General features: G+C 39.0%; 1 protein-coding gene across 5 annotated transcripts in view; it reads left to right on the top strand.

Moving 5' to 3' along the window:
* LOC141554768 (uncharacterized) overlaps positions 1-18,462 on the top strand; it is a 175,768-nt gene extending 157,306 nt beyond the window's left edge. For all 5 annotated transcript variants that reach the window (XM_074287054.1, XM_074287051.1, XM_074287053.1 and 2 more), the window contains 6 exons: positions 884-1,028; positions 2,063-2,176; positions 9,447-9,591; positions 11,880-12,028; positions 16,829-16,968; positions 17,370-18,462. In XM_074287054.1, the coding sequence (XP_074143155.1) occupies positions 884-1,028; positions 2,063-2,176; positions 9,447-9,591; positions 11,880-12,028; positions 16,829-16,968; positions 17,370-17,464 (788 nt within the window). In that variant the 3' untranslated portion in view covers positions 17,465-18,462. The remainder of the gene's footprint in view (positions 1-883; positions 1,029-2,062; positions 2,177-9,446; positions 9,592-11,879; positions 12,029-16,828; positions 16,969-17,369) is intronic.
* Positions 18,463-20,865: the final 2,403 nt, after the last annotated feature.

Raw genomic sequence — 20,865 nt, 5'->3', positions numbered from 1 at the left:
TGGGTATATTTCTTCCTAAATATGTTTCAGGGCAATCAGTTGGAGGGAGCTTACCATGGGTTGGAAGCCTAAGGAATTATGTAGCTGGAACTAAGATCAATGAATCAATAGAAATGACAGGAAAGCAGATTTCATTTCAATAAGTGCTTATTGACTAGAGCCGGCCAGCAATGCAATAAGTGGGCTGCTTCATGAAGTAGTGAACTCCCATCTGTGGAAATATCCAGGTGGAGGATGGGTGGCTGTAGATTAAGGATGATGTAGAGGGGCATGGGTGGGGTGGGGAGACTTTGGATTATAAGATTTCTAAGTCTCTCCCCACTTTAAGCATCTGAGTCAACTTGTATCCTGGCTGTTTCATTCATCTACTTGAAAAAAATCCTTGGTTATTAACCCCCCTCTTGATAATTTCCTACCCATACAAGGGGGAAGAATGATCAGAATATCATAAATGGGTAAATGTTGAATAACAGAATTAATAGAATTTAAACTTATGATCAAATGGCTGTGGTTGAGAAATCTGAGCTTTCAATCCTACAAACTCCATTTGTTGACTTCTCTGAAGTTTCCTTGCACCCTAGTCCGAGAGACCAGCAGAGCTGGTTTGTCTAGTTTTAATTATTATTTAGCATGTAGTTCTCTTTTTTCCTGGGCATGGTTTGGTTAAAGCTGGACCTGCTTATGTGAATCAGTGTTATATAATCACATCTGTCTATTTAGAGACAACAACAAAGGTCAGAGCCAAATGTATGTAACTGTGTTCTAGTAAGGGTCAGAAGTTGATATCAAGGCAAAAATGAAACCCCCCCAACGGGAGGATGAGGGAGGGAGTGTTGGGTCTTTTGTAGAGCAGTTGTAACGTGCGCAATGCCATTTACTCTAGGTATATTCCAGAGAACTGTTGGAAACATCTCCAACAAGTACAGCACTGATTTGACTCCAGCTGGCTGGACCTTCCTCATTTGGAACGTCATCTACTTGTGGCAGTTAGCTTGGCTTGGCTATGCTCTATCCGGAATCTGCAGAAGGTACTGTATTTGCAGAGGAGCTTTCCTCAACCACCACAGCCAGGAAGTATTTCCCTTCTCCACTGGCTATCAAGAGGGTCTGGATCAGACAGGTTCTTTTACCAAGACCTGTCTGGTTGTTGGTGCTAGTCCTATGGCTATATTTTCAACATTTCCCAGCTCAGTCATTCTCAAACAGAGAAACCCATTTCTCTGGGGCCCAAAAGAACAATTTAGGGAATATTTAAGAGTGTTAAACTCTCACAAATCCAGGACAAACTACATTTTTTTCAGCAGGGCTCATTGTGAATGGAAGGATAGCAGAGAATTGTCTTTTGTCTTTTTCTACGCCTTGTCCCCACATCTCATTTCTAGTGGTCTAACACCACGGGAAATTAACTTTGTGGTGGCCATCCATTTTTTTTTTAAAGACAGTTCATCCAAAAGGTACTATTGGGTTTAACTAACAGATAGTCGTGTGTCTCCTCTATCAAAGAACCTTAAAGGGAAGGCCATGGCACAGGCAGTAAAGTTGTATAGAAGTTATACTTCTGACTACATGGCCAAGTCCCTTGGCTCTCCCATATAACACAGAGTGATTCCTCATGTCACTGAATATGGAACAAAAAATGTTTGAGAGCCACGTTTCTATGAAGTGGTCACCCCACCCACTTGAATCTTTTCACACGTGCTTTACACAAATAATTAAGCCATCACTGAAAGGACAGGTTGTTTAGGGGAGTTTCATCTTTATTACTAAGTCAAATAGGGAATCTGACTGAATTGTGAAAGTCTGGGAGTTTCCATTGGAGGTGGGGTCCTTTGGGGTGGTTTCATCGTAAACATAAATCTTGGGACATGTCATATAGAGGCAAAACATGTTTGTGTGTACTGCAGCATGGCCTCCAGCCAGTGCACAGCAGATTTTATTAAGACAAAATGGAATGTGTGCAAGGCACTGAACTGGCAATCTGTTAAGGGTGGGTGGGTTCATTGGATCCAATGAGAGTCAACTGTAGGTCTTGCTGAATGGACGCTTTTTCTTTTTTGGCTAGGAATGAACTTGGATGGTTCTATGTGAAACCAGATGTCTTGCCAACTCCATTTTACTTGGTATGGATCCTGAATAACGCCTTGAATGTCGGGTGGCTGTTTTTATGGGACAAAGAGTAAGTGGCAATTATATAAGAAGTGATTCCCAGGAAGGGGCCTAGATTTATAGAGCTAAGGTTGCCGTGCAGTGCTGACCTAAGTAATGATAACACTTCAAGTTTATACTGACCCTAGGTTTAGTTGGTTGGATCACAGATTTATTTTAGAAAGTGCCTAGTTCAAAGGTATCAAACTCTTCCCTGCAGGTTGTACAACCTCAACCAGATTAAAATGTAATTGGGAAATGTTTAGAAAAAAAAATAAACACAATGCAGCCCAAGTAATGTTAATTTGTGGTTTTCTAAATTGATATATACCTGCAGGGATCTATTTTTATTTGAGCTTCATATTAGTGGTCGAGTCTACCCCTTTCCCCCCTCTCTCTCTTTTTTTTTAAACATATAGATGAAGAAACAGAGGCCCAGAAAGTTAAGTCACGTATTCCAGGATCACACAGATAAGTTACAAAAGTGATAGTCAAATCTAGGTATGGTTACCAAATTCAGCTCTTTGGTCATTGCACCACTCGGAGATGAATCAGTACTTCAAGGGTAAAGATCACAGCCCCTCCCTGCCTTCTGATGCAGCCCTTTGGGAAGCCACCAAGAGGAATCTGATTTAGTCCTTCTCTGACTCTTAATATCTTTAGGTCCCAACTTAGTATAAGGTTCATTTCTTTGTTCGTGGATGTCATCTGCTTCAATCTCTCTTGGGACAGAAGTGGAAAATGAGGTGGAAGGGAGGGGCTTGTGACCTGTCCAAAATCTCACAAGTAAGTGTAGGAGTCAGCATTAGAACTCAAGTCCCACACAAGTCCAAGTTCAGCACAGCAGAAGAAATTCATTTTGCACAATGGTGAAAGAGGAAATGTGTTGACTGGTGTACTGGTGAATGTTTAACAGCCGGCTCTCAGGGTAAGAGTGGGGGTGGGATGTAGCTATGACACACCTTTAAGCTTAATCTGCATTGTTAATATTTTCTTCATCACTTAACCAGAAGTATCAAACATGAGACCAGAGGATGCATTCCACTTACAACACACTCCAGGCTGAATCAGGTTAAAGTATAAGTGGGAAATGTTTAACAAAATGAATTAAAATACAATAAAGACAAATAATATTATATAGTTTGCTAAAGAACGATGTTGCTGCAAGGATCCTTGTGTATGATTTAGTGTCTCCTTTGTCAATTTGAACTTGAACCATTGATCTAGTGGTTTTAGTAAACCACTAATAAATTAATAAGCAAAATAATACATTAAGCCCTTATTTGTAAGCATTTGCCCATTTCTGGGGTGTAAAATAGTTACAGTGAATATTTAAAAATCAGCTTTCCAGAGCTAGTACAAGCAAGCCCCCTCATACTTCTGACAGATTCATGCAAAACTCTTTCCTACTTTAATTTACAAAATAACCAGATAAATTATCTGTTTCTTTTTAAAAGTATATGCATATATAAATTATAAATGTATGTCAATATGTGTATATATAAACACACGTATATTTATATATATATGTGTATATATATATATATATACATATATATATGCATGTGTGACACATATATAGATACAGAGAGAAAGAGAGATAGGAAAAGAGGGAAGAAGAGAAACATACACAGATAAAGAGACAGAGAAAGAAAGAGAGGTAGGGAGGGAAGGAAAGAGGGAGAGTAAGGGGGAGAAACGAAGGAAGGGAGGAAGAGGGGGAGAGAGAGAGAAAAAGACAGAGAGAGACAGACAGACAGAGACAGAGACAAAACAGACAGAGACAGAGAGAGTGAGAGTGAGAGTTTCTCTGTCTTGCCCAGACTGTTAGTGTAGGACTGCTCAAAGGCCCACTTCCATTCTGTTTTCTTCCCTTGGTCAGTTCACCCTCCTCAGGCATCCTGGGAGCCCAGAAGAACTCCCAGGGGTTCACTATCTTATTGCCACTATATAGCTCATCAGCTCAGGGTTCCCAGACTCTACCAGTCTCAGCTTCCTGGCATCAGGTATTACAGGTGTGGACTACCACACCCAGACATCTATTACATCTTTTGGATGTTTGAAGAACAACTTTGCATATGGTAAAAATGCAACAGTCCACAGTTTCTGGAAGTCTGTAAGCTAACGATCAAGGATCTTTAAATGAGACAGTAGAATGTGATCAGATAAGTGACATAGAGTTGGTAGGTGTCTGAAAACTTATCTAATCCAATTCTTTCATTTTACAGATGAGGAAAACGAGCCCTAGAGAGGTTAAATGTTTTTTTTTCCTAAGGTCACACAGTTAGCAGAGCCAAAGTCTGTACTAATCATAGCATCTTTTGGGGGGAACATCTAAAAGGCTTCATTTTTCTCTATCAAGTCAGTATTTGTTGTTGTAATCAATAAACAAAATGGGCTCACGTCCTATACACCTTTCAGTAAATTGTGTCACTGTGGACATTTGGTCTTCTATAGAAGGCCTGGACCCTCATGCTTTTACAACATTTTCATTTTGATATGTGTGGAGATACATGTCTCATCATTATAGCATAATCCAGTCTGCAGATAAGGACACAACTTCAGAGAACTTTGGGGATTTACCTAAGGTGGTACCAATAATATGCACCAAGTCAGGATTTGAATTCAATTTTAAATCTACAGTTGTATGGTGGAGGCCCAACCTGTCACCATAATTTGTAATTTTTCAGAAAACTCAGCATCTGAGGAGATAAATTCTTTTAATTCTGCTGAGACCTTGAGGGAATGCTAAAACCCTTTATAATCAATGCCAGGACATGTTTTTGTGATTGGTCACCTGACTGTGCTGGGGCCAGTCTTCCATGGTATCTCTTCACCTATTTATCTCCTCTGATAAAGCATCCAGCTCAATCTAGAGAAATACAATCCCTTACCCAACTGTGATTGATGGAGGTGGTATCCTCAGGATAGTGAGCACAACCACTCTCTGCTCATCATACATGCATCTGATGTCTTCTGGGTCTCTTCTAATACTGCTATTGTTTAATATGCTTTGGTTTATTCCATCTGTTATGTACCTTTTTATTGTCTTAGGGAAGAGATTCTTGGCCTTAATTTGTGTCATGGACCCCATGGGCAGTCTGGTGAAGGCTACAGACCCCTTCTCAGAATTAGACACATAAAATAAAATAAAATAAAATACATAAGACTGTAAAAGAGCCTATTGTATTGAAATAGTTATTCAAACATGTTTATGCATATATACATGTATTTGAAATGTATTATACACAGACATACACTATGTTATATAAACATAAAAATCTCCCTCTGTCTCTGTGTCTGTCTCTGTATCTATCTGTCTTTCTGTCTCTGTCTGTCTCACTCTCTCCCTGTCTTGGTCTCTATCTGTCTCTGTCATTGTTTTTCTATCTTTGTTTCTTTGTCTCTGTCTCTGTTTCTTTCTCTGTCCCCTTCTCTCTGTCTCTCTGTCTTTGTGTCTCTCTGTGTCTCTGTCTCTCTCTCTGTGTCTCTGTCTCTCTCCCTCTCTCCCGAGTCCCGAGGCCCGAGTTTAAGAACCCCTATCCTAGGATCACCTGCAGTTTTGATTCTTGAGATGTTCCTGAGATACGATTGCATGATTCACAACTTTGTAGCATCTCTAGGGAAATACTGGTGTCAAAGAGCTAGGCTTTGGCAGCTGGAAGCTTTTTAGGCTGATTGAAAGCATGATCTTGTCAATGTGATGTGACTGCCCCGTCCTCTTCCTCCTCCAGCCTTTCTCCCTCCCCTTGTCCTTCTGTCCAGGATACACTTTGCTGTTTCTCCTGCAGTGGACACAGTCACCTCTGATTCGTTCTTCTCCATCTATAGGACTGGATGTTCTTTCTCCTTAGTCTTTAAGACAGCAGTATTTGTCTTTTGGGTATCAGTCACCCCTTGGCAGCAGTGAACAAGATGGGCTCAGGCTACCGAGGCAGGTGGAAGGAGGTATTAGACTACAGGCTGGGTTGTGGTTGCTAAGGGATAGAATGTTTCAGGGCAGCAACAGGAGGGAAATGAGGACATGTGTTCTCGGACAGTTTCTATAGAAAACCCTGCCACAAGCCCATGTTCTTGGATTACATGATAAAGGAGAGACATGATTCCTGCCCTTAAAGAAGTTTGACTTTATGGGAGGAACAAGTCATACAAATGAGCAAATAAACCCCAAGTTGATGTTGGTTTCTTTCACAGATTCCTGATCCCAGTTCATTTTGTGTTTTGAATGGTATCATAAAGTCTTGTTTGGTATAGTCAGGAAAGTGGGATTCTGTTTAATCCAGTACCAGCTTAATAGAGAGTTTAAAAACTCACACATGCACACACGCATGTGTGGTTCATTCACTTCAGTCATGTCTGATTCTTTGTGATCCCATTTGGGGTTTTCTTGGAAGAAACACTGAGGTGGTTTACCATTTCTTCTCCCACTCATTTCATAGATGAAGAAACTGAGCCAAACTACGTTGAGTGACTTGTCCAAGGTCAAGGACCAAGGTCCAAGCCAGTAGGTATCTGAGGCTAGATTTGAACTCTGGTCTTTCTGACCCCAGGACTGGCACTCTATCCACTGTAGCCCTAGCTGCCCATACCCCCACGCGTGTATATCTATGTATACCCATGTACACAATAAATTATATATTGTATCATCATGATAATGGTGAGTCCCATCTCCAAAACATCCTGGCCATACACATCAGGATAGATCATTTATTCTTTATTTTTACTTTATTCATACTCTGTACCAATTGACATTTGTACAAGTGAATATCAATTATAAATAAAGTAAGCTTCTTGAGAACAGAAACCATTTTTTTTGTTTTCTTTTTATTTTCTGTGTCAGTTACAGTGCCTGGAAAATAATGTCAATGCTTAACTGCTTAATTAATTCTTGTTGATTGAGGCAACTAGGTTGTGCTGTGGATAGAACACTAAGTCTAGAGTTGGGGACATGAGTTCAAATCCAGTCTCAGTTACTTCCTAGCTTATGACTCAGTCTCCTCAAGTATAAAATGGAGAGAATAATAGCACCTCCATTGCAGGGTTGTTGTGAGGATCAAATGAGATATATATAAGGTGGTAGAACAGTGCTTGGCATATAGAAGCCTCTATATAAATGATTGATTGATTGCCCTTTCATCCTGTGTGACTCTTAACTACATCTTTCATATCTGTATTTGTATATATCCATACAACTATTGCATCATATGTAAAAAGCTGGTCTCAGAGCTAGTAAGATGGATAGGTTCAAATCCTTTCTGTACATTATGTGACCATGGAAAATCACTTAACTTCTCATTGCCCTAAACTGTTCTCCAAGCCAATCTGAAATTTGTAGTGTAGAAGGGAGTTTACACACCTGGAACTCCCTTTCACTGATAAAATCACAGATCCAACCAAAGATATGTGCATGTCAGTCAGCTTTCACTAAGTGCCGACTCTTTGCTAGACTTTCTGCTAAGTTCCAAAGATACAAAGTAAAGCAAAAGACAGTCCCTTCTCCCAATAACCTTATGATTTAATTAAGGAGAAAAATAAAAATAATTATGTACAAACTACAGGACAAATTGAAGATAATCTCAAAGGGCAGCCAGTAGAATTAAAGAGGGCCGAGAAAGAAGATCAGATTTCAGATACATATATACACATAGGTTAATAGGTTGGAAATAATTGGAAGGGATATTAAAGGTCACCTAGTTCAGCTCCTTAGTTTAACAGATGGGGAAACAGAGGACAAGAGAGGTTAAATTATTTTTCTAACGTCATCCAGGCGGCAAAGATTGGAGGCAGGATTTCACTATAACTCTCAGTCCAGAGCTGGGCCAATTAAAAAAATTTAACTAACTTTTGGATCTTGGGAAATCACACCATCTTTCTGGGGATGATCTATTTAAAAAGAGCTTGGACAAGACAAACTCCAAGGTCTCGTTTTGTCTACGATTACTAATTTTCAAAAAATGAAAATATTATAAAATATACTTACTTAATACTAAAATTATGAGAACAACTTAATTGTTGATGATTCAGAAGGCACTTCGGGAACTTGCAATTCCTCAGGGGCATTATTAGAATCATTATTATGATGGTAGAGGTGCCAGTGTGCAGGTTAACAGAAGGGAGGATAAACTGGTTTTCCTGGCATTGAGCCCCCAAGTCTCTCATCACGAGACTACAGGGCTAATCATCACTTTTCCTCAAACCAGAGCTTAGAAATTAGTCAGAAGAACCAAATCTTGAGGAGCCAATGCAGAGAAGGAGCATTTTCTGTGAAGTTAAATGATCTAAGTGTGAATCCAGGCTCTGATCTTGGATAAATCATTTTATCTCTTCAGGCTTCACTTTCCTCATCTGCAAGATGAGGGTCCTGAATTAAATTTTTTCAGATTAAAAACTATGACCATAAATATGAAAACTCCATTTAAGGAGCAGGCCCGGCCCAGCCATTTCCTTATTTCCCATCCAGCTGCACTCATCTGGACTTCACAGGACCCCTCCATAAGTCCCTTCTCTGTGTAACTTCTCCCACCCCAACCCCACTTTTCATCTTCTTTTTGTGCTGCTTCCCCCTTCCGCATTAAATTATAAGCTCCATGAGGGCATAGAGCAGGAGCAGGGAATGTTTTCCTTTTTAATATGTTTATCACCAACATTTTGAACAACACATAGTTAGATGACCACTAGAAGTTTATTAACTTAAAAAACTTACTCTCTCACCCCCCCCATTATATTTTTTGGCTGTTATATTTTCCAATCATGATTCATCATTACCACCAAAAACATCTGTGATTTTTGTGCCTCATCAACTTGTCCGCTTGCTCTCCCTTGCTCGAGTTTGTTGCTGATGGTGAAGAAAGATCATCTCTTCCCATCAGAAGGACTAAAGAGTCAGTAGAAAGCCTTGTGGCAGGACTGCCTGACACCTGGGAGGAGGAGGATTCTGTAAGGAAGACACCAGACAACGGCTTTCTTTGAGCTTTGGATATGAGTAAGAGCTTTTGGAGTCAGAAGATAAGGATTTGAATTCTGGCTTTGCCCCCTCTGCCTGGGTGACCTCAGGGAAGGTATCTCCTCAGCTCCAGGGGCTTGGAAGGGACGATGTCTCAGGCTCCTTCCAGCTCCAACGCGCTGGAATACGTGAACACACACATGTACACACACACTCACATGCATGAACACACACGGGGGTGCAATTGGCCGGCTGTTGAAGTGCGTGGACCCCGTGGATTGGTCTGAAAAGTGTCAGGGACTTTCTGGAACAAGAGCAGGTATGGCGTGTTTCATGGCGACTTCTTTCTCCCCCTCAGATGCCTCAGCCATGCTCTGCTTGTCCTCACAGGGCTCACAGCATCCAATTACGCGATTCTCTTCCTGGCGTGTCGAGGACTCAGTTCCCACAGACCCTGGCTGCAGAATCACCACAGGACAGACCTGTGGCTCCTCCGAGTTCTGGTAAGGCACCCACAGAGCAGACTCCTAACGGGGAGTCTGTGTGTGATACAAGAAGCAAAGACAGTCCGCACAGCGATAGTCATGTTCAGGGAGAGAGAGTAGTCTGACCTTTGCCTTGTGGAAATTGGGGGGACATAGAACAGGACCCAACTTCTGGGTGGCTCCGGGTGCAAGTTGGCTCTGTAGCAAGGAAGGAAAATGTGGGGAGACTTCAGGTATGGGAGGGAATGGTGGAGTGGAAGTGTCCTCCCCCACTGAGGCATCTGGGTAAAGTTGTGCATAATGCTGATATCAAATCCTGCCTCCGACCCTTCCTAGCTCTGTGGCCTTTGGTAAATCTTCATATTTCTCATTCTCATCTTCCTCTTTTGCAAAATGGAGATTTCAGTAGCATCTCTATCTCAGGTTTTCTGTACAGATCAATTGAGATTCTCTACATAAGTCAGGGATTTCCTACGTTGCCTTTCTCCAGTTGGCTATATACCACTAGGAGTCAATAGGGCGTATAGAAATATATTTTGTGTCATTTCATATTTGTAATCGATGTTGTTGTTTTTTTACCTTTTCAGTGGGCAAAGGAGGAGATGGGAGGAAAAATAGAATTTGGAACTCAACATTTTAAAAGAAAGGAATGTTTAAAATCAAGGAATAATTTTTTTAAAAGGCCATAGGACTTTAATAAAAAGCTGGAGAAAGTACCAATTCTCTTTCTCTCAGAGCAACCCACAAAATATTTCTTATGTCCCCTCAAAACAACACAAATCTGAGAGCAACCTGTCCTGTGCCAGCTTCATCAGTCATGGCATAGAAACCCAAGACCAGCCAGCCCAATGAGCAAATCCTGTCACTTTGTTGGAGATATTATGAAGCCAGACTCCAAGCTTATAGTGCCAGCGACTAATAAGAGATGCTGCTTATATTCCAGAAGACTTTTCTAAAAGCAAGGATTAGCTGGAGACCCTGAGAAGGGGGAGCAATCAAAGACTGGGCATAGAAGGTGAAGGTAAAGTTTAAGACTATGGGAAGGTTATCTGAAGGACAAAGAATGGGATTTAGAAGTATTGGGAAAGGACTGAGTATTGCAGATCCAGTGGTATTAACAAAGCACTGATGAAAGAGATGGAAAACTGCCTGAAACATAGTTGGTTTGGCACAAGCAGTCTTAATAGGGGCTTAATAAGCATCAATTGAACTAGATGGAATTGAAGATATTTAACTCTGTCCTTTAAACTATCAATTAATCAATAAACCTTTATAAAATACCTGCTCTGTGGCAGGAGCTGGAGAAACTGAGATAGAAAAGAAATAGCTCTTGCCCTCAAGGTGCTTACATTTATTAAAATAACAGTAGGTCCAATGCAATTAGAGACATTTATTATCCAAGCAATTCTCAAACTATACTTTGCCTGTCTTGAACAAAGCCCAATACACAAAACCAATGCTTCAGGGCCCCCAAAGTTCCTCCACCCTTTTCCAATTATCATCTGATGCAATGTGGGCTGTTTCAATGATTCCATTGTCCTGTTTGGGAAAAAAGTTGGAGGCCTTTTCCCTCACATAATCTATCCCTTTCACATATCCATGGTCTGATACAACTTAAAGGAGGCAGCCTGGAGTAAAAGAAAGAACCGCAAACTTGGAGATGGAACACTGGCTTGCACTATTCCGCAAGATTGTTAAAGGAATGCAGTTTGTTTGTAAACCCCAAGCACCATGTAACCATGATCTGTTTTTCAAAAATCATTGAGTTGTATCAAGGCTTAGACAGTGGAGGGTCAAGATGGGAATCAGGAAGACTTGGGGTCAGAGACTGACCTTTAATAGTTGTGTGACCACCTAATCATGGCGTGTCTCAAGCATTTCTTTAAGACTATAAGTTACAGAAGTCTACTTTAGTGAGGTAGTAGCTACATCAGGTCTTCCTCACACCAATAAAGTCACAGAATCAAACCAAAATGGTTATGATTAGTAATTAGTAGGAGAGGCAACTGCAGTGTAGAAGTCTGGAGAATCTGCATCAGTCTGGAATCTTGGGTTCTTGATGGTCCTTGCATTGTGATGCTGGTCTAATCACTTTAAATTTTCAGTCCTTTGAGCAACCCTGACTCTAAGTTGAAGGTTGCAATCTTCATTGGTGGAAGACTTTGACTTCCCTTTATCAGTAAAATCACTGATCTGGTAAAACATCAGCCACCCATAATAATAATAACTTTTGTTATAAATCTTTCAGGCTGGCGGGTTTGTGTCTGGGTGTGAATTTTTAAAAATCATATTGCCTATCATTCTAGGTGCAGAATGGGATTGCACTTTATGCTACGTGGACCACCGTGGCAACACTCTTGAACTTTGCAGTTGTGTTAATCTACACGGTGGGAGTGGCCAATTCAACTTCCACTACTGCTGTCCTGTCTATTTTGCTCATGCTGTTGGTGCTCTGGTGAGTAATTCGTCCCTCACTGACTAGATAAGGATCTAGATTTCCATTCAACTCCAGTCAATTTAAGTCAACTCATCTGAAATCAATGCGAACATTAAATGCCTACTGTTTGTAGAACACTGATACTGAACACTGAACAGTCCCCTACTTTCCTGGAGTTAACACTCCATCAGAGAGATACATAAACATAATGAACTAGAATATGAAATAATACATTATAATACTAATAATGCCTCATATTTGAATAACATTTTAAGATTTATAAAATGTTTTCATCCCAACTCTGTGAGATAAGCAATATAAGGATTACTGCCCCCATTTTACAGATGAGAAAACAGAAGGCTCTGGGGGAAAGTCATATAACTATAGAACTAGGAAGCATCAAAGCTAAGATCTGAACCCAACGCTTCTGATTCCTTCGCAATTTACTATTTGTTTATATATTTATTTGTATACTTAAACTTATTATAAGGGAAAATTCCCTAATAATCAGAATTGTCCATAACTAGAAGGGGCTGCCTCAGGAAGTAGTGGCTTCCCTTCTTTGGACCTAGAAAAAGGCAGATTGATCACTTGTGACATAAATGTCATATGTATCAGGTATAGATTGGACTGTCATTGTTCACTGAGATCCCTTCCAGTTCTAAAGTTCTATGGTACCTAGTGTTTGGTGACTCTGAGTCCCCAAGTTCTTACTATTACAGGTTTACTATTACTATTGAAGATTTCTGCAAGTGTGTGGGCAGAATGAGTGCTCTGTGAAGCCCCAGATGGGAAAGGTTGATATTAATGAGGAGGGAATTAGGGAAAACTTCGTGCAGGAGGCCTTGGAATAGGATTTTTAAAAAGGGATATCAATTCATACTGATCAATTCATATATTCATCAATTAATATATCAATATAAATAGGCATTTCACTAGATTTACAATATTTTCTATGCTAATCACAACATCATAATCTCTTTAGGTAATTATTAGCATAGTTCATTCAGATTGTCCTAGGAAGATAGCTTTTTGCAGTCAGAAAGTATGGGGCCTATGATTACTAAGTACAGGTCCAAATCAATCATAATTAAAAAAAAAAGTCAGATACTATAGTTTCTGTTCTTCTGTTTATTCTAAATTGAGGCAGTTTGGTTTGATGGGGGAAAAACAGAAAAACAGAACCTTTGGCTCTAAGAAGCAAGAAATTTGAGATCTGATTCTGACGTTACACTAAGTTGCTATGACCTTAGAAAAACTACGAATTACTCCATACATCTACAACTACTGTACAATGAAGATAACAATATCTGCCCTGCCTATCCCCTAGGACTGTGATGAGACATAAGAAGGACATAAGAAGTGATGTTTAAATATTAGAAGTACGACACAAAGCAAAGTATCATCGGTGATGATCTGTTATTGTTCTCGACAAATTTTCTCTGGTAGCCTAGGACTGATATTGCATGATAGGAATCCTGGAAAGGTAAAGACGGTTGAGATATAATTGAGATCTGTAGTATGATGAAAGATCTGGGTAGAATTAACACTGACTGGGTCTTCAAATTCCAGAGTTTCTAGAACCAGAGGAGAAAGAATGGGGATAGAAGTAAAGGAGTGAGGAGGACAGGGAACAAATATTGATTAAGTACCTAGTATGTCCCAGGCTTTGTGCCAAGTCTTTGAGAAGAACATTTCTTAAATTCCACAACACTGGGATTATTTCTCCTCTACCTAAATCCTGGGTGCCCAGTTCGTTTTAAGGAAATAAAAAAATCTCATTCTATAGATGAAGAAGTTGAGGCTCAGTTACCAGGGACTTCATCAAGGCCATATAGTTACTTAGTGACTAGTCTTTATGTGACCAAAACCCACTCCATGAGACTGTTTTTTTTTTTTTTTGTGTGTGTGTGTGTGTGTGTGTGTGTGTGTGTGTGTGTGTGTGTGCAAAGTTTAAAGTGGTAAATTTAGTATAATTAAAGGTGAATTTACATAATAACATTAGGCACAGAGAAATAAGTATGCTCTGAGATAATAAAACAGATTATCATGGACTGAATATGTGAATCATTTGAGAAGGGTTTGGATAAATTTCCAATAGGCTGATGGTAGAATCTAGAGATGTTTTAGAGGTAGAACCTCTTTTAACCTTTGAGATTTTTTCCATGAAGAAGAGCTAGAACCCAGTCCAAATTTGTTCCTTGGTGTCTCTGCCATATATATCAGGGGTCCATGTCAGCAGTTTGTGCTTTATAGATCTTATCCATTGCTGTGTGACCTTGGGCAAATGATGGAAACCTTCCTAGACCTCAGTTTCCCCACCTGTAAATAAATTGAGAAAGTTAAACTAGATATCCTTGGTTATTTTAACTCTAGGATTAGGAATTCCATGAATCATATTCGCCCCAGTGTTTAGATTCAGTGTAGAAAAAGAAAAACACTTTCTTTCACTGAACTCTCCTAATCATTTTCTTGTCCCTTTTTCCATGGTTGCTGAAATTTGGATACGACCCCAGTGAAAATGGGGCCTTCTCAGTCTATCCATCAATCAATCAACAAGCATTTACCAAATGCCTACAATGTGCCTGGCTCAGTTATTTGTCATCTATTATCTTCCTTCATGGAAATTTCAGTCATTCCTGATCATTCCTGATAATTCTCTATAGCTCTGATTTCATTTTTTGCATCTCCTCCAGGGAGAAGGTGACTCCTATTTTATTTGCGTGGGAAGTTCAATGATATTCTTGATTGGAACACCAAAGTTTGGAAAAGGAGGAGATCTTACCCCTTTCCTCAGGAAGAAATTTCACTTTAGAATTCCTTGTCTAGCTCTAGATAAAAATCAATTATAGTCAGAAATGAGTCTGTTCTAGTTCTGCAATATGACAGTAATTAACTTGTGGGCTCAATTTGGTTCATTTTTGACCAAAGCAGAATTTTCACCCTCAAGAGTGAAAATGTTCAGCCTCTATCTAACTGGGTTGAACCAATCAGGAATATCAAGAAGAAGGAAAGGGAAAGGACAGAGGAAAAAGGAATTTCAGGTTTTTTTCTTTTCTATTCTTTCAAAAATATTTTGTTGATGGCTTTTGTTTTCATAGTGTAATATAAAATTCCTAATACTGCTAAGTCACTTCCCAACTAATATTCACTGGATTAGCTATCTTTTCCTTACTTACAAGGGAGAACCCTTCTACTGAGAGGAAGAAAGTTTCATAATTGGACCTCTAGAACAATATCAATCACTTCATTTGATTTAAATTCTGATGTTTTGGAACCTGTAGTTTAAGGTCTCAAAAGTCCCCAGGCTCTGGTGGATCTGATCCAACTCAGATAACTTTTTCTCTTTTTAGCTCATTATGCTTCCACTTGCCTGGAAATCACAAAATATAACTTGGGAATAGCATTTATCTAAGGTTTCTTCCAATGTAGATAAAAGGGTCTCAAGTTCCTATATAAACACTTGAGGTAATATATTCATATCTTTCAGGAAAGTCTTTATTTCAATTAACAGAAAATGCTTAAGACGCAAAAAACTAAAAAAAAAAAAAAGCAAATATAGAAAATATAATAAAGCACCCCAATAGCCCATAAATTCCCCAATGAGACCATCATATGAAGCTGAATAAGCATTATTCCTTCCTGTTGTACATTCACAGTTTGAAGTTCTGTCAGAACAAGCTACAGGTTCCTTGATTCTTCAAGTCTTACATCTTTATTATTGTTCTCCTAGTCATATAGGTGAAGGCCAGGTTGAGGAGATTGAAAAGTACACTTACCATAGAATCCTACACTTTCTTCCAAGAGGTAATGCTGCTCAGGAAATATCCTTTAATCTTTAGATTAGTAGTTCTTAACCTTTTCTGTCTCATAAACCTCTTGGGCTGTCTGGTAAAAAATATGGATCCCTTCTAAGAATACTGTTTTTAAACCAGAAGACAAAATACATACATAAAAGGAAAGCAATTATATTGAAATACAGTTGTTTATCTATCTTTTTAAATTTTCAACATCCCCAAGTTACTTTATAACGTCCAAACCCTGAATTCTTGAATTTAAAATTATTCCTAAGATTCCCTCCAAAGAAGTGATCATTACTGTATAACTGTGGAGAAGAGATAGCATGAGCATTACTTTTACCAATTCCCTATCCCAAATCCAGATCTTTTTTGATACTCAGTAGATTTTCTTTTGAACAGGGAAAAAATAAAAAGCAACCCCCTCAAAAAAAGCCCTTCTAACTCTTGGTAACACTAGTTTTTGACTTTCAGAGCTTTTCATAACCTAGCTTTCTCCTACCTTTTCAGTCTTCTTACTCTTCACTCCCCAAACATGCTCTTCAATTCAGTGACACAAGCCTTGGAACAAGACACTCCATATCTTGGCTCTGAGCATTTTCTCTGACTGTCCCCCATGCCTGGAGCACTTTCCTCAACTCTTAACTACTGACCTCCCTGGCTACCTTTAAGCCCCAGCTAAAATCCTACCTTCTCTAGAATGCCTTCTTGCATCTTAATTCCAATGCTTTCCTTCTGTTAATTATTTCCTATTTGTCTTGTTTATAACTTGCTTTGTATATATTTGTTTCCTTCTGGTCTTATCCATTAGATTGGAAGCTCCTTGAGATTAGGGACTATTTTTTGCCTCCTTTTGTATCCCTAAACCTTTGCTTAGTACCTGGCATGTAGTAGGTATTTAATAAATGTTTATTTATTGATTTATTGACTCTGTGGGATGCTGTGCTAAAGCCCCAGAAAGTCAGTTTGTAGAATTATAAAGTTTTTATTTCTTAAGTGCTATCACTATTTGCCTCCTTAGGTTTTACCTGGAAAATTTCCTCCTGGATAAATATGTACGTTACATCCTCGTTGTATACCCGGTGGTCATGATTGCATTAACTGGCAACATTGCTCAGCACTATAATCCATCAGCTCCAAGCACAAACAACATTTTTGCAGGTAAATGAGTAAAATGAATAAAAAAAGATAAAATCTTTTTAGCCATTCCAAACCAAAGTGAGATATTGGGTTCATTTCAACAACTTGATCCTCAAATTTTCTAAACAAAACAAAACAAAAACAAACACAATAATAACCACAAAAACCCTAAGGTGGATGGACTAGTAGATATCTGAATTCCATACCCACTCTCTGTAGCTCAATGTCAGGTCTGTGTAAGCCTGTATGGAACTGTTTCTGATCTGCACTTCCTGCTCCCTCCCATCCAGAAGTGGAGAACACACACAACCTTGTTACTGCCATTTTTTCTGTCTGTCAGAGAATGGTCATGCTTCTTTCTCCAGTTCAGACAATTGGGTTGTCCTTCCTGTCCCACGCTCATTTTTATGTCTCTCTTCTAGTTGTCCTGTTAGTTGTGACAAGTGGGATGTTTTTGGTTCGGCTTGGCCTGGTAACCTGCAGACATCGCTATCAGTGGCTTTGGAAAGAATCTTAAAGATGCTAAGGACGACCTGAGGAAAAGAAGCTGCGGATCTTGGGAGATGGAGCCAGAATGCCTTTCTATGAAGTCATTCTGATTATGGGCAAGACCACTGAGGATCAGGGCTCTCCCTAAAGTCATGCAGCAAATGAATACTAATGAATGAAATCCATTTATCCAGCATTTACTAAGCACTAATCATTATGTTAAGAGTTGGGGATACAAATACAGAAGTGAGACCTCATCTTTCTTTTCAAAGGGCTTGTAGAGAAGCCTATCATGGCCAGAGAAAATTGTTTTGATCTGGGAAGTCACAGTAATGGCACATGGAGCCATATAGAATTAAATGATTCCTAAGTCTTTTTTTTTCCCCTGAGGCAATTGGGGTTAACACAGCTAGGAAGTGTTAAGTGTCTGAGATCAGATTTGAACTCAGGTCTTCCTGACTTCAGGGCTGGTGCTGTATCCGCTGTACCATCTAGCTGCCCCTCCTGAGTCTTTTTTTAAATTAATTTTCTTTTAAAATAAATTAAACATTTATTTTTTTCCTTTTTACTTACTCCAGTTGGGGAAAAAAACAAAACAAAATCTTTGTGCCAAATATGCATAGCCAAGTAAAACAAACATCCAAATTATCCATATCCAAAAATGCATCTTGAATCCATCACATGGATTCACTCCTTTATCAGAAGGTGGATAGCATAGATCTTTATCATACCTTTGGAATCATGATTGGTAACTGCATTGATCAGAATTTGTAATTCTTTCATGAGGTTATTGTATAAATTGTTTTCTTAATTCTGCTTACTTTGCTCTGTATTATTTCATATAACTCTTCCCAAGTTTTTCTGAAACTAATCACTGTCATTTAAATTGCATAATAGTATTTTTACTGCATTACTTGTCTTGTAATTTGTTCATCTGTTTCCCAATTTATAAGCACCCCCTTCATTTCTATTTTTTTGCTAGCCCCAAAAGAGCTGGTACAAATAAATACGTCTATATTTTACAAATAGTCTCTTTTCTTCTTTCTTTGATCTCTTTGGGATATAAACCCAGTAGAGGTTATTGTCGTTGTTGCTCATCCTTTATTTTTGAAGAGGACCAAGACACAATGAGACCTTTGATTTATTTCAGCAACTTAGTTCTCAAATTTTCAAAAAAAAGTTTAACTGATATCTGAATTTCATACCCATTTTCTCCAGCTCTCTGCCAGGTCTAAATAAGCCTGTATGGAATTGTTTCTGATCTATACTTCCCACTCCCTCCCATTCACATTTATGGAGCCTGAGAACACACACAACCTTGTTACTGCCATTTTTCTGTCCATCACGGAATCTTGTCTTGCCTTGAGAGTGAATTGGATTTAAGTAAGGCAGAGTTTTACAAATCCATAAGCCTCATTCTCTCCTCCAGCCATTGAAGTCCAGTAGAGGTATTCCGAGTCAAAGGATATTTCAATTTAGTGACTTACTAAGCATAGTCCCAAATTGTTTTCCTGAAATGGCCCTAGCAATTCATAGCTCCCCTAACACTGAATTTGTGTACCAGTTTTCTGCAGCATTTCCAACAGTTTTCATTTTCCATTTTTATCGATTTGGCAATTTGATAGGTATTGAGATAAAACCTTGGAGAAACTTTCATGTGTATTTCTCTAATTATTAGTGATTTGGAGAATTATTTCATATAGCTGTTGGCAGCTTGAATTTCTTATTTTGAGAATTGCTCTTCATATTCTTTGACCATTTGTTGATTGCTGAATGGCTCACTTATGATGACTGGGGGATGAATTGTTTTGGTTACAGTAACTCATGAAGATTATCTGAGGTGTGACAGGCTTTATGGTCTGCTTTGGTAGAGGGAGTAGCCACATTAATAAAATCACAGATCTTTATAAGCACTGAAATAATTTATTACCTAAAAGCAATCTAGGTTGTGGAAGGATCTCAGGTGCCATAGAGAGCATAAGTGACACTCCTTCTATACTACTGAGCTTACCTACTAAGCTCTCCACTCAGCAGGTCAGAGAGAAAATTATAATTCCAAGATTCTCTGCTCATCCACCTTTCTTATTTTACATCAAGGAGGAACTAATCAAAACACACTCAAGTAATTCAACTCATCTTCAGACTCTTGCTCCTTGCTGGTACCATTTTTTTTAACTCCTTCAGATTATATTGTATAGTTCTATTCTTTTTTCCTAGGGCAGCCATGATAATAAATGAATGGGAGATTGGACCAGGTCTCAGGGTCCTTTCTGTTCATAAATCATGTAGATATTCCACCATACTGCAAGAAAGTAGAATTATCTCATTATTGCATCACTACTCCATTAAAGTGTTGATATCTCTTTGCTTGGGAAACATCACTGGTAAAGTAGAATTGTAATTAATAAAGAATCACAAATTTTCAACAAAATGTTGAAAGGGACTTCCATAATCATCTGTTCCAACCAATTCTTGGAAAAGGATCTTTGCTCAAATATGATTGACAAATTATAATATAACCTCAATATGAAGACCTCCAAGAAAGAAGAAACTCACTGATTCATTAGATAACTTATTTCATTTCTGGATAATGCTAAAAATTAATTTTTTTCTAAGCAGCACAAAATTATTTATTAATAGTCCAAGAAAAAAAATTTGGGCCTGAAGAGCCAAGCTCCAAGTAAGAAAGGATTTTTTGTTTGTTTTTTGAGTGAAGGATACAAGCTTCTTTAGCTACCAGTGTACATATCCATTGTCTTCAAGAAGGTCATGGCACTAAGGAGACATTGAGAAATAACTGGTGGGACTGGAAGAGCTTCAGAACCCATCTACATTTCATCACCTTTGATGGTCCCCTGATCAGTGGCTCCAAAGGTGGGGGAGTGAGGTAACCTGAGTACATTCATCAGAGACATTGCCCCATCTCCCAGCAGACTACATTCCTTGTGGGACTGGCATGTACATTTAAAAATGCTGTGGGAGTGCCCGTATTTGGATCTCCAAAGCCATGCAAGTCTCCTGAGCCACCTCCAGTATCCTGACTACACCTTTGCCATTGTCTATTCCCTCCTTCAGATCAGCCTGGATTCCCTATCTTTGGTTCCTTTGAACTTCAATAGGCCACAAACACACACCCTATTTCTTGGAATAGCACCTCCTTTGGAATGCCAGCTCTTTGTAGAGGGAGCCTTGTTCTGGTCTGTTGATTTTTCTGTTTTACACTTGTAAAAAACACTAGGGGCGGTTATGATTCTTCATAAATAAAAAACACTAGTGCTTTGTTGCTAAGGAGATGGGCTCCTCCACCCCGATACCCTGAGAAGCTGGTTTGTATGGCCTGACGGCACTTTTTAGAAAGATCCCAATCTCACAATCTAGACAAAATCAATCACATGGCATCTTGATTCTTCCCAACAACCTGGAGAAATG

Source organism: Sminthopsis crassicaudata, chromosome 2 (assembly GCF_048593235.1).
Source record: "Sminthopsis crassicaudata isolate SCR6 chromosome 2, ASM4859323v1, whole genome shotgun sequence".
NCBI lineage: Eukaryota > Metazoa > Chordata > Mammalia > Dasyuromorphia > Dasyuridae > Sminthopsis > Sminthopsis crassicaudata.
Note: the sequence above shows the minus strand (reverse complement) of the source record. Positions and strands in the feature narration are given on the sequence as shown.